Source organism: Scleropages formosus, chromosome 4, assembly GCF_900964775.1.
Source record: "Scleropages formosus chromosome 4, fSclFor1.1, whole genome shotgun sequence".
Classification (NCBI taxonomy): Eukaryota; Metazoa; Chordata; class Actinopteri; order Osteoglossiformes; family Osteoglossidae; genus Scleropages; species Scleropages formosus.
Genome location: NC_041809.1, coordinates 34698440 through 34711310, shown reverse-complemented (window position 1 = coordinate 34711310; position 12871 = coordinate 34698440). Strand labels below are relative to the sequence as shown.

Here is a 12871-nt window from a genome sequence, read left to right as displayed (position 1 = left end):
GTGCTCCGGTTTCCTCTAACACTAGTGCAAAGCTATGCTGTTCATCGTAGATTAGTGACAAAGTCACTCATAGTGTTTCAATGATATGTGGAGGATTTATTGTATCTAGCGGTTTAAGTCACCTTCGGTGAATAAAGTGTGGGCTGATAACACTACATAGTGTTCGCTGGAAGTCACGTTGGAGAAAGGCGTTTGCTAAATGAAATAATATTACCTATAAGAGATGGGAACGTTTAACGCGAGATATATTTAATTTTCGTAATGCAGTATATAAGTGGCTTCACACAGGGTCAGTAATTCAGTATGCAGCCTTTATAAACCATCTGGGCTCACACACAGTTATTTTAACTGGATTGGTTGGCAGATGAAATGTGACTATGAACGCAGTTTACACGAGACACGTCTCAACCACTCATACCATACAGCTTCGCAGAGAGCCAGAGCCTAACCTGGCAACATAGGGCGTAAGGCTGGAGGGGGAGGGGACACAGTGTGAGTTGCCGGGTCAGGCTTCGGTTCCCCGCGAGCCCGTATGGGACGAGCGGTTCAGAAAGTGTGTGTGTGTCTGTCTGTGTGTAAAATGTAGGGTTTGTGCACTTTCCACAGGAATAACATTTTCACCACTTTCAGGTACATCCCGCAAACAAAATCAGCGCATGCGTGGAAATAACACGTATTGTTAAAGTGAAAAAGCGGGTTATTAACACGGCACTGCGCATGCGCAAAAGACGAGGGTGCTTCCGTCGGGGAGTGGTGCAACGTTAAATACGCCACAAAAATAGTAGGGTAACGTTTTATTTTATTTTTTTTTACTTTATGAGGAGTACTTTAGAGGAATTTTGTGTCATTATGTTATGCGTACAATCATGTGAACGTTTTATTACACTCTTTTTTTTCTTGTTAATGTTCTTCCGTTTCCAATTAGAAAATGCGTCTTTGTGTCGTGCTTCGTGAGGCCTGCCTCTCGAGTCTTTGTCTTTCGAGCGGATGGTTCGATGTGGGTAAAAGATATTAAAATTTTCTGACGTGGTCGTTAGTTCTCATTCATTGGCACTTGGGAATCTGCGTTCATTTAAAGTAACCTAAACACTATCGACTCGAACAGAAAATTTGTGTTTTGACAAAAACATTGTCATTATGATTAGTCTAGACTAGCTACGCCAGGCAGGAGAAACAGAAACTGAGAAAGGCTGAAAGCGGGAGATGATATATGTTGCGGCTGAATTTTTTTTCCCCCACTGACTGACTGACCGACCGTAAATAATTCGGATCGCATTTGATTTTAGAGACGCTTGTGTCGTGAAGCGCGCGCGAAGGGGTTCGGCTGCTCGAGAACCGGAGAACCCGGGCCGTCCGCGCGCTCGCCATGCCATCTCAGTAAAGATGGCGGCGCTGGACCGCTGCGTCCTCCGCTCGCGTGCTCGAAGAGCGCGCCGCTCGAGCCCTCACCTCATAACTGTTCTGGAAATGTCAGAAAAGCCCTCCTGCATAGGTTATATTTACTATTTGTTTGCGGGGGGGTAAGTTTACATGATTCAGAACCTGGTCCAGAGGATGATTTTTGTATTTTGAAGAATTATTCAAAAATCATATTTAATTTATTCTTTCAGTTATTACTTATGTTGTATTTCACATAGGTCCCGAATGACTTTCAAGTTTATGCCACCGAGAATAGATAAACCTTTTCAGGGTGAATTCCTGAACCAAGGCGGGTACTGGTGCAAGACAAGAGCGGCTTTCACTTTCAAACTGCTTCAGATTGCAAAGGCCATAAACCCCTCATGTCTGTTTCATAACTTAATATCATTAAGTATTGGTGAAAGTTAGGTGAAACTTAGTGTGTTGTGTTTTTAGATGTACTTTATAATTGTGGGATATGTCATCTTCTTTTCAGCCAAGCCAAGGAAACGCAAGCAACTAGCTAGCTGCTCACAATGGCTGATGGTGAAGGATATGTGGTACGCATTCGGGGACTCCCGTGGTCGTGCTCTGTGGATGAAGTCCAGAGATTTTTCTCAGGTAAACCTTAGGACCTGCATGTGTGGTGGGACTCCAGTCTGCAGGGTATCATTCCTGCTTGATATTTTTGTCTCGTCTTATTACCTGGATGCAAATTGCTCGTAATTAATGTTTAAATGGAAAAAGAAGTTTGCTGTACTTCTATAAATTGTGCTCAAATGAACTCCAACTGCTTTCACTGTAGATTGTAAAATTGCAAATGGTGGCACAAGCATTCACTTCACGTACACTCGTGAGGGACGGCCCAGCGGCGAAGCTTTCGTGGAACTGGAGACCGAGGAAGACCTTAAAATCGCAGTCAAGAAGGACAGAGAAACCATGGGCCACAGATACGTGGAAGGTGTGTGTTTTTTATCCTTTGCTAAGTGAACAAATTGAAAAGAATCGATAGTTTAAATTAACCTTTACAATCAGCTATTTGAGGGCTTTGCTGGCATTGCTTGCATCTCATGCCCATATATGTCTACTGCAGTGTTCAAGTCCAATAATGTGGAAATGGACTGGGTTATGAAGCACACGGGTCCAAACTGCCCAGAGACAGAAGGTGATGGCCTGGTGCGGCTCCGTGGTCTGCCCTTTGGGTGCAGCAAAGAGGAGATTGTCCAGTTCTTCTCAGGTATGTTTGTAACACATAATCAGCTCTTTGAGGTTACTCGTTGGAATATTGAATGGTGTCAAAATTGAGTGGAAGGATTTATTTTATTGCATGTAGCTTGTGCATTGTTTGAATTTTTATCCAGATTGTTTTTCTCCTCTAAAATTCTGGCTATTTTCTTGACTGAAAGCTAAATATGCTGTTAACTTTCTTCTGTGGATTTAATTTGATCTACAGTTCAGTGTCCATTGTGGTCTGACAGTTTTATTTGTGATAGCTGTTTGAGATAGTTGGACCTTAATGGAGACACTGCAATGGGTTGCTATTGTAGAATTGCTCAGTGGATAACAATTTGAAAATCTAAGTGTAGTAGCTTCAGTCTACATTTCTCCCTCATCATAATAGTGAGGTTGTGTGGTCCTTAAGTTTTGCTCAGCCATGTCGATATTTCATTTTTATATATTTAAGGTCAATAGAAGGTAAACTAAATTGTCACAATTAGGAAACTCATCTGGTATGTATAATGCATTAATATTTTTCTCTTTTTTTATTTAAAGAAGATAGACAGAAAATTGTGATTAGGCATGTGATTTAATGTTCCCCGCTGGGGTTATCTGTCCTTGGGTTGAAGGGTTGGAAATCGTGCCAAATGGGATAACATTGCCGGTGGACTTCCAGGGGAGGAGTACGGGGGAGGCCTTCGTGCAGTTTGCTTCACAGGATATAGCTGAAAAGGCTCTAAAGAAACACAAGGAAAGAATAGGGCACAGGTGGGGATGGATGGTTGGACGGACACATTGCTTTTCTTATGGTACACACCTGCTACAAGTCATCTGCCATGGTAATCGTAACGGTACACAAATAACACATTATTTGGTTAAATTAAAACTCACACATGCTGAATACAAATGGTCAAGTTAGTGTTGAGCGCCTGCTTCCTTCGTTGCCTCATGTATTTCGTGATGACTTTCACGTACCTTCATATAGATTTTGTCTGTTAGGATCTCAGCTTTCGGGTAACACGCAGTATGATAAATTTGAGTATTGTCAAACTGGAGACCAGGAAATTTAGTCTATCCAATACATTATTGCATCAGTGCCAATTCCCTGAAGCATGTAGAGGGTATAGCAGTCGCTCAACACTAAGCCTTAGGCACACAGGATAAATACAAGGCAAATACTCCCAGAGGTGCAACAGGACCTGGATCCTGCAGTCACAGGTAATTCTGAGGTGAACAGTCTGGTACCAAAGGAATACCACTGCATCATGATGAAAATGCTATTGACACAGAGTAGCTCTTAGGTTCTTCCAGGTAACCATAAGAAAAGTTTAATTTTACCATACTTGCATTTACTTCAGATGTGGTCAATAGCAAAATGCACCTTCCATTTTTTTGTACAATATTGGGATTAAATTATACACATTGATATGGCAGGTTTGTCACATTCGTAGTCTGATTCATACATGGTTGTAAGGAGCAAAACCAACATGCTGCTTGCAAACAAACCATATGTGAGATTTTAAGTCTTAAGTAATGCTAAACCACATGAAAACTAGAGCACAATTGGTGTAGAAGTAATTTGAAATAATTTTTTGGGAGAAAATCTTTCTTGCTCATGCTATGAGTCCTGGGTCTAATGCTTTTAAATATGCTCTCAGGTACATAGAGATTTTCAAGAGCAGCCGTGCAGAGGTGCGGACACATTACGAGCCCCCACGCAAAGCCATGGGCATGCAGCGTCCTGGCCCTTATGACCGGCCTGGTGGAGGGCGTGGATACAACAGCATGGGCCGTGGAGGCTCCTTCGACCGCATGCGACGGGGAGGCTATGGCGGAAGTGAGGATGATATGCTTTGATTTTGGTTGCTGTGTTGGTGGAATCTTTTCCTGAAAATTTGCTTAGTGTCCTGTGTGTTGGTGCTTTTGTTAAAAGCGCCAGACTGAAGAATGGACACGTTAGGCAGGTGTTGAACAATGTCATGATCCCTTTGTTCTTCGGGCCATTGTTATTACGCTGATTGCATTGAATTTAGTGAAGGCAGGCAAGACTGACCTTGCGCCTTTAGTTACCACTGAATAATTGGGACACACTTTAAATTCTGTCCTGATTTGAGATTCTTTTAATGTTTCTGTGTTTAAAATGGATATCCTCTAATTTTGTGTGAACGTAATTGTGGTAAACACTCCTTTTTCTGCTTTGTGTAGGTGTGTCTGATGGGCGCTATGGAGATGGGGGCTCTGGCTTCCAGAGCACAACTGGACACTGTGTGCACATGAGGGGCCTCCCATACCGAGCTACAGAGACTGACATCTACAGTGTGAGTCAAAAGCCCGTGTCTACCATTACGCTAAATGTGTTAAGATGTCTGGATTCATGTAGATAATCCCCCCCCCCCCTCCTCTTTAGTTCTTCTCTCCCCTGAATCCAGTTCGTGTGCACATTGAGATTGGCCCAGATGGGCGCGTGACTGGCGAGGCAGATGTGGAGTTTGCAACTCATGAGGATGCTGTGGCTGCCATGTCAAAAGACAAAGCCAACATGCGTGAGTTTTGATTGGTTAATGTTCGGTGGGTTGTGGTTCATTGAGTACAAGGAACTGACTCCCCCTTGACCTATATAAACGGTCCATGTGGTTTACAGACAAGGCATTTTTATTTTAAATTGTCAGTCTTTTGTGATAGTCTGTGAAAGGATCGTTTCATGACCTAACATGTTTCCGTATTCCAGAACACCGTTACGTTGAGCTGTTCCTGAATTCCACTGCAGGAGGAAACAATGGAGCCTATGGAAGTCAAATGATGGGTGCCATCGGTGAGTCTCTGCAGCTTTGCCTGATTTGTACATTGTTTTTTTGGATTTGTGGTACAGCTCAGATACCTTATCAATAAGAACCTTGTATGTATGTACTACATTGTGTTTTTTTTTTTCTTTTTTTTTTTTTGCCTGTTCTATTACCTGCAGCAAATCAGTCAACTTATGGACCCAGCAGCCAACAAATGAACACTGGCTACAGCGGGGGCTACAGCAGCCAGACCAGTATGGGGGGCTACAGTGACTATAGTAAGTGTTAACTCTAGGGTTAACATTTTGGGGGAAATATTTTGTATCTAGCCCTACAATTTACACCAATTATTATTAAAAGTAGCTTGAGAAGTTCTGCTAGTTTAATTTGTATCTTCAGAATGAACAAATTCACCAAATGTTCGGTGAACTGGTTGCTCCTAAATTTTTTTATTATTGCTGTCTCCTGTTAGGTAATCAGAGTGGAATGAACAGCAGTTACTACGGTGGTGGCAGCAGGGGATCTGTGGGCTTGAATGGCTTGAACGGCATGGGGGGAGGATGGGGCATGTAGGACAGTGGAACAGCAGTGATGTGGTGCTGGGATGCCAGCACTGAAGATAAAGGGCTCTGTGGCTGCTCAGTGGTGTTGCTTTTTTTTTTTTGTGTTTTTCTTATTTTTATTTTTGGCTTTGCATTAGGAGATGGGTGGAGTTTCTGTATATAAATTTGTCAAAAAGCAATTTTCTACCACATATGAGAAAATTAGAGGGAGGGGCCACACACAATTCTCACATTTTTGCTCCAGCACCTAAAGCTGTCAGGATGCTTGTAGGATCTAATTAAGTACATCTGATGCAAATTGGGGTAGAAAAGGTGAGACTTAGAATATGTCTTTCTGGAACCCTCTATTCTCAGTAGAAAAACTTAGATCAGACTACTCCAAATATTCTTTTGTAAATATGGTTGTTTTTGGAGTTAAAAAATGTCCAGTTTTTTTTCCCTCTTGAGGTCAGTAATCTTGAACTTCGTGTGAAAATGAGTTTTTTTTTTTTTTATATTGTGAGAGCATGTTAGATTTGCCTTTTTAATAAATTTACAGGATATTTGGATGTGAGGGTATGTCTGAGATGCAGCGCAAACTAATCGTGTATCTTCTGTAATGGAAGCTTTAATCCCTCCTAAATGACTTTGTGATTCTTGTATTGCGCACACAGTAAATAAACTGTTTCTGTGTATGCATGGGTTTGTGTATTGTCTGAAATTAACCTTTTAAATAGAGAATGAGTCAGGTCCTAACAAAAAGATTGTCAAATTATTGTATAAATGACCCACAGAATACTGTTTTTCAAACAAAACTTATAAAGCCTACAATCGGTTAAATGTCACTGGTAGGTATCAAAAACTGAACAAGCCTGTTCTGAGATGTCTGGTTGTTTGCCGAGCTTGGCATTTAGGTTGCAAATGTTTCATCACCAGTCGAGGTGACATCAGTGTGCAAGTTGTGTGATTTGAAACGTTTGCAACCTAAATGCCAAGCTCGGCAAACAACCGAACGCCTCAACCATCTACCCGACCTATGAAGACCACCAATATTCTCTATGATCCTCAAGCCTGTTGTATGTGGCTGGATTCATGGTTTTGCTGAATATGTCCACATGTTTGAGGATCCATCTTTGCCTTAAATATTTTATGCCAACACTTGCATGTATTGCTCTTTTTAAACTCATTACTAGTTCTGCAAAGAGAAGTATAGTTAATATTTCAAAAAGTGCTTTAATACGGGCGGCATGATGGCACATGATTAGCGGCGCTGCGAGAGGACGGGGGCTTGATTCCTATTCAGTCTGTGTAGGGTTTGCATGTTCTCCCTTTGTGTGGGTTTTCTGTGGGTGCTCTGGTTTCCTCCCACAGTCTGAAGACATGCTGTTCAGGTTAATCGTGTGTGTGTGTGTGTGTGTGTGTGTGTGTGTGTGTGTGTGTGTGTGTTCGTTCCACTGATGTATGGATGAGTGACCCAGTGTAAGTCACCGCGGTGAATAAGGTGTGTGGGCTAGTAACACTGCACAGAGTTCACTGGATGTTGCTTTGGAGAAAAGCGTTGCTAAATAAATGAATGCAAATGGAATATGGCATTTGAGACAAGGACAGCTGTTATTTTTGGAATTTTGTTTTCTCCCCTTCTGCCACGAATTCTTTTGCGTGACCTTATGTCGGTCGTTACTACTTCTTCCACTAAACGCTGTTTGTCTTGAAGTTTATGAAGTACAACATCCATTCCCTCACCTGATCCCACATGGGCAGTGCAAACGTGACTCAGTCCACTAGGGGACGCTAGAGGACATACCAGCCGCCGTCCTTGCGCTCCCCCGGGGTGTAAGATCAAAGCTTTAACTGTGAAGCTTCAAGTTGCAAGGCTGCGACCTTAACCACAAATACCCACTGGCTATACTGACATTTACATTAACTGTGACATACACTGACTTTTTATATCAACGTTCAGAAAATTACTGTGAAAAAGTTATCTTTGTCCCAGTTTGTACAAATCTATAAACATACTTAGATGTCTGACTTCAATTACGTTAAGTAATACGACGACGTTGTTTTAAACAGAAGCACGTGTCGAAATTCACTGAATTTGAGTGAATAGTACTATAATTTACTCAGTTGTAGTTTTATGAAGTCATCGCCTTGATTAAAATATACCAAATAAACATTTTCTTTCTGACTTGAACGCATTTTAATATATTTTCATGAAATCTACTGGATGAAGATCATTTTCAACAGTCAATGGCCACTGCATTTTCTTTTTTTTCTTTTTTTTTTTTTTTACCGTTAGTAGCTAAAAGAAGTTTAAGTAAAACGGTAAAATCGCGGGATTCGGTGCAGCTTCTCACTGGGTGTGAACTAAAAAACGAAAAAGCGAAGGTATTCAGAGACAATCATGTACAATCATTTGCAGTCAATATTCTGCACCTAATGGTGAAATGCTAATAGGACATGTCCAAAACCAGAGCGCAGGACCAGGAGGCACCAGTGCTACCTTCTGTGCCGCCGCAGTATGAACAAACATATCTGGGTAAATCATTCAATGTAAAGTTAACTATTTAACAGTGCAAGTTACCTTGGGCAAAGAGGTTAGCTCCATAATAATAATATCAACAATAACAATAATAATGTGGATGATGATGATAAAAGCAGGAGGGGCTATGAGTGTGTGGAGGGTGTCGGCGAGGTGTGGCCGCCTCGCGCTCTCTATAAAATGTGCGGCCGCGCGCTGCTGGATTCTTCACACACTCCTCGTGCGAGAGGACGGAACTGCGGGACTTCACTTTTGCACACACCCCTCCACACACGGCTCGTTTCTGACTGAGGAGACTGTGCGGACCTCGTCTTCGACCCCACCCTGTCCTTGGAGTACAGTTGCACACGTTTTTACTCTCTTTCACGCTGTTTTTAACCTCGTATTTTGGCTGCTGACCATGAGGATCCTCAGACTGGTGCTTCTGATCGCGCACGGCTTCGGTGAGCAGCGGCGCGCGCGCGCGCACACGCACACACCAGTCGCGCTTCTCTCTGCCGTCTAGACCGTCTAGTTTCTTAAAAGCTGATTTTGCTGTAACCAAGTGTCTTTGCATCATCATGTGTATCGTTGACTGTTGTTGAAAGTCGCCCCACACACACACACACACACACACACACACCAGTCGCGTGTCCTCGTTTTAGCCACGAAACATCAAAGGAACGTCGTTGTATCATTAGCCGCGGGGGGTCACTTGCGGACTCCAGCCAGCGCTCAGCAGCAGGTGTCCGTCCTTCTGAGCGCAAATAAGCCGTCCAGCTCCACTGTCCGCTCAGAGTGGACCCTGGCCTAGGTGGCTTCGTGTCGTTTGCGGGACACTGACCCTCCCCCCTTCTCCCCCCCCCAGCAGTTCTGTCCCGATTTGCCGCCGGCGCCTCCCTGGAGCGGCACGTGAGCGAGACACCGGAGCAAACGGCCGCCGTGGGTCTGTCGTGGTCCCCGCGGGGAGGACACGGAGCGGGGGATACGGGGGCCGTGGAGCTCCAACAGCAAGACGATGAGTACTATGATGATGATGATGAGCTCTCCGGAGACTATGGCGTCGGACTGCCCAGAGGTGTGTGTGTGTGTGTGTGTGTGTTAATACACACCCATCTTGGTGACTTCTACTGAATCATTCTGGGCCCTGATGTAACTGCTTTAGTTTTAAGCTTTACTAGCTCTCCTTGAAGGCAGTGATGCGTTCAAGGTTGTTGCCTTACCATATAAAGGCTGTTGGTTCAAATTTCAACTCCTGCTGAAGGACCATTACTACCCTGAACTGGTAATAATTAGTTAAATGGGTAAACTTGTGAGCTGATTAACATTCCTAGGGGCCTTGAGCAAAGGTACCAACTAAATGGTTTGATGGTGGAAAACTTGTACATCAAACTCAAGAAGAACTGGTAATGGTTGGCTGTGGGATGAGCTTGTCAGTGTGTGTTGGAAATGGGGATTAACAGGCATGAATGTTCTTTCCAGTGGCCTTTTCCACCAAACCCAAAGATCTGTCTATGGTGCTCAGCCCTGAGCGCAAAGGAAAGGGCAGGAAGGGCAAGAAGGGCAAGGGCAGGAAAAGGGACCCTTGTGAGAGAAAGTACAAAGACTTCTGTATTCATGGAGTCTGCCGGTACCTGAAGGACTTAAGGACACCATCCTGCATGTGAGTATCATCCATAGAGCTGCCCCCCAAAAAACAGCACAATATATGCTGCTCAGTTCCCTATGTGTTCTGTGACATGTTCCTCAAACTTTCCTTCATGAAATGATGTCCTTAATTCTACATGCTCTTGTTGAGGTGAGGTGCAAGAAGACCTGGCTACACACAGGTCTCAAGGCTAGGAGTAGGATCTATACGGTCAACATTCTCCATTTAGCACTGGAAACTGGATTAGGGTGTTTACCCTGCCTTGTACCTTAAGATGCTTCTGGGACAGGCTCTGGACCACCATGACCCTTTGGACATGTGTTTATAGATGGATTACCTGCACTTGATCTCATCCTATGCTGGCTTTACTCTTTATTGTGAGCCTTGCAGATCTTTGTGGCTTCAAGATGATGGGTTTCTTCTCCTTCTCAGATGCATGGCTGGCTACTCTGGAGAGCGGTGCCATCTCTTCACCCTGCCAGTGGTAACTGAAAAAGGTGGCTACAACAGGACCACAGCTCTGGCTGTGATGGCGGTTGTTCTGTCCACCATTTGTTTCATCATCATTGGCATCCTGCTGGCACTCAGGTTTGTAGATCTCAGAAATGGAGCTGGATGTACGATGGGCTTCAATATCCAGGGTTTTTGTAGATCTGTCTTGAAACGGCATGTAGCTCCTCAGATATGGAGGGATTCATAAAGACAAGGTATTAGCATTGTGGTTTTCTTGGATGCAAACATTGACGACATGGTTTCAGGTGTCACAAACAAGGCGAATACAATGTGGAGACTGAGGAGAAGGTGAAGCTGGACACAGATGTGAGAGGCTGAGAAAGCGAGACTGGTAAGTCGAACGATCACTGTCGGCTTAAAAATTGCAGTTAAGACACTATCGCGGAAATAAAAAGCAGGAACTGCTTTTGAGAAGGTCTGTCGTGGAATGAGTCGAAGATCTTTGACGTGTTCTTGCCTTTGTTTTAGTGAAGGAAATGGAATTTCTACCTCAACGAAATGGAGAAGTAAAATGACCAGCAAGAACTTTATTTGGAAGAAGGGAAGATGGAGCCTGCAGCACATGTGACTGCTATCCTGTGAACACATTAGATTTGGGGGGGAAGAACATGCAAGATGTCTCTGTCCCATTGTGTGGTGGACTCCTGGAAGGCTAGGAGGTGGAGTCATGCAAGTGACCAGGTCCTGTTGTGGTCCTGTGCTGCTCCTCAGCTGTGTTTCCTGCAAATGTGGGAGACGGGAAAATGGTTTCCTTTTTAGAAAGGTCTTTATGCCGTGTGAAGAAATTCCCCCCTCCACCCGACCCTGACTTGTCATTGTTTTCAGTTTATAGTTAAACTATTTATATGGTCTAATTTATTTATTTATGTACTGCTAGATTTGGTTTGTCCAAAAAATGCACTACCAGATTTGTATGTCCTCTATTTTATATAGATGTTAAGTTTTTAACAAAAGGCAAATGTACAGCCTGTTGGTCTGAATGTTTTGAAGAGAATTCATTTATCAATATTTTGCTTGATTTAATACTTGCATTACTTCCATCCACAGTTGCTTATGTGATACAAGGGCTTAGTCTGTATTAACTACCTATTAAGCAGATGTGTGCAGGAAGATGTTTTAATGTTCCACTGTTGGGCACAAGGTTGTCTCGACGCTACAAATAGCCCCGTCAATGTTAACTCGGCTAATCTCAAAATGTGAAATTCTGCCTTATGCAACTTTTAATGCTTTGAATAAAGTCTAATTGTATATTGACATGGCTTTTGTATGATCATTTGAGAGGGAAGCAAGTTAGATGAGCAGTTTCTGAAGATGGGTGTTGAGCCATTGCTGTTAATTTTAATGCTCATTGCGGTAGCATATGAGCACAAATCCCCTTTTGCGCTGTACCATAGTAAGGACAGCCACAATAGTGATCCCATGTCTGATGGGACACTTCCTCAGGAAGAACTTCCTGCCTTACCACGCTGCAGCTGCATGACCGGTAGTCTGTATGTTATTTTTATGTGCGTGGTGAAATGAGGAAGGCTGTGGTGCAGCAGCTTGTGTAGAAGTTGAGGTCTTTGATTTCCAATCAAAGAACCTGGGTGAGACCCTGTTCTTGCTTATGCAGGGTACTCACCCTGTACTGCTCAGGTAAAAACTGTCAACTGTATAAACTGGTTAATTTTTGTAAATGACATCAAGATGTAATAGGGTAAAAGTCCTTTGGCAAAGGTGTCATATTCGGTTAATGACCCCAAATCTGTGACTGTACAACTTAAGCTTGACAGTGGACTATAATGAAGGACAGCATGGCACAGTGAGTGTGATGTTTTCCCTGGGTGCTCTGGTTTCCTCCCACAAAGACATGCTCTTCAGGTTCCCCCATAGTGTGTGTGTGTGTGTGTCTTTTCCACTGATGTATGGATGAGTGACCCAGTGTAAGTAGTGTATCTAGCGGTCTAAGTCACCTTGGTGAATAAGGTGTGTGGGCTGATAACACTCCATAGAGCTCACTGGAAGTTGCTTTGGAGAAAAGTGAGAAAATGTAATTTTCAAACTTTGAAGTGTAATTTAATAGACTCAGAACCACGTATGGGAGGGATGAGGTGTTCAGACATTATCACAGTACATGTGTCATGGACATCCACAACTACAAGTTGAACTGTATCTGCTCAAGGCTAATCAAGATGTCAGCAGTTAGAAAAGAGGCAAATACTGGTATAATCATGTTACAGTTCACTCAGTTTTAAAAGGAAATTCAGTACAA

The 12871-nt window shown here is 43.2% G+C and overlaps 2 protein-coding genes across 7 annotated transcripts; both read left to right on the top strand.

Annotated features, from left to right (window-relative positions):
- Positions 1–708: 708 nt before the first annotated feature.
- Positions 709–6640, top strand: LOC108934469 (heterogeneous nuclear ribonucleoprotein H-like). Of its 5 annotated transcripts, none has more exons than XM_018752339.2 (11): positions 709–781; positions 1895–2019; positions 2204–2359; positions 2492–2635; positions 3246–3384; positions 4275–4453; positions 4822–4934; positions 5024–5159; positions 5345–5428; positions 5579–5677; positions 5872–6640. In XM_018752339.2, exons 2-11 carry the CDS (start codon positions 1935–1937, stop codon positions 5970–5972), a joined length of 1236 nt encoding a protein of 411 aa, XP_018607855.1. In that variant the 5' UTR covers positions 709–781; positions 1895–1934; the 3' UTR covers positions 5973–6640. The 5 variants fall into 5 exon arrangements, with proteins under 5 accessions (XP_018607855.1, XP_018607854.1, XP_018607857.1 ...); XM_018752338.2 differs by having other exon boundaries at positions 714–786; XM_018752341.2 differs by having other exon boundaries at positions 714–786; positions 5868–5948.
- Positions 6641–8702: 2062 nt separating this feature from the next.
- Positions 8703–11821, top strand: LOC108934232 (proheparin-binding EGF-like growth factor). Of its 2 annotated transcripts, none has more exons than XM_018751796.1 (6): positions 8703–8923; positions 9331–9537; positions 9942–10122; positions 10540–10695; positions 10866–10951; positions 11089–11821. In XM_018751796.1, the coding sequence occupies exons 1-5, from the start codon at positions 8881–8883 to the stop codon at positions 10936–10938; spliced, it is 660 nt and encodes a 219-aa protein (XP_018607312.1). In that variant the 5' UTR covers positions 8703–8880; the 3' UTR covers positions 10939–10951; positions 11089–11821. The 2 variants fall into 2 exon arrangements, with proteins under 2 accessions (XP_018607312.1, XP_018607311.1); XM_018751795.1 differs by having other exon boundaries at positions 9328–9537.
- The last annotated feature ends 1050 nt before the right edge of the window (positions 11822–12871 follow it).

Excerpts from the sequence above, each read along its gene's own strand:
- LOC108934469 (XM_018752339.2), top strand. The coding sequence starts at position 1,935 with ATGGCTGATGGTGAAGGATATGTGGTACGCATTCGGGGACTCCCGTGG. Across the intron at positions 5,429-5,578 it reads TCAAATGATGGGTGCCATCG|CAAATCAGTCAACTTATGGA; the intron begins GTGAGTCTCTGC and ends TATTACCTGCAG. Across the intron at positions 5,678-5,871 it reads GGGGGGCTACAGTGACTATA|GTAATCAGAGTGGAATGAAC; the intron begins GTAAGTGTTAAC and ends GTCTCCTGTTAG.
- LOC108934232 (XM_018751795.1), top strand. The coding sequence starts at position 8,881 with ATGAGGATCCTCAGACTGGTGCTTCTGATCGCGCACGGCTTCG. Across the intron at positions 8,924-9,327 it reads TCTGATCGCGCACGGCTTCG|CAGTTCTGTCCCGATTTGCC; the intron begins GTGAGCAGCGGC and ends TCCCCCCCCCAG. Across the intron at positions 10,696-10,865 it reads GGCATCCTGCTGGCACTCAG|GTGTCACAAACAAGGCGAAT; the intron begins GTTTGTAGATCT and ends ACATGGTTTCAG.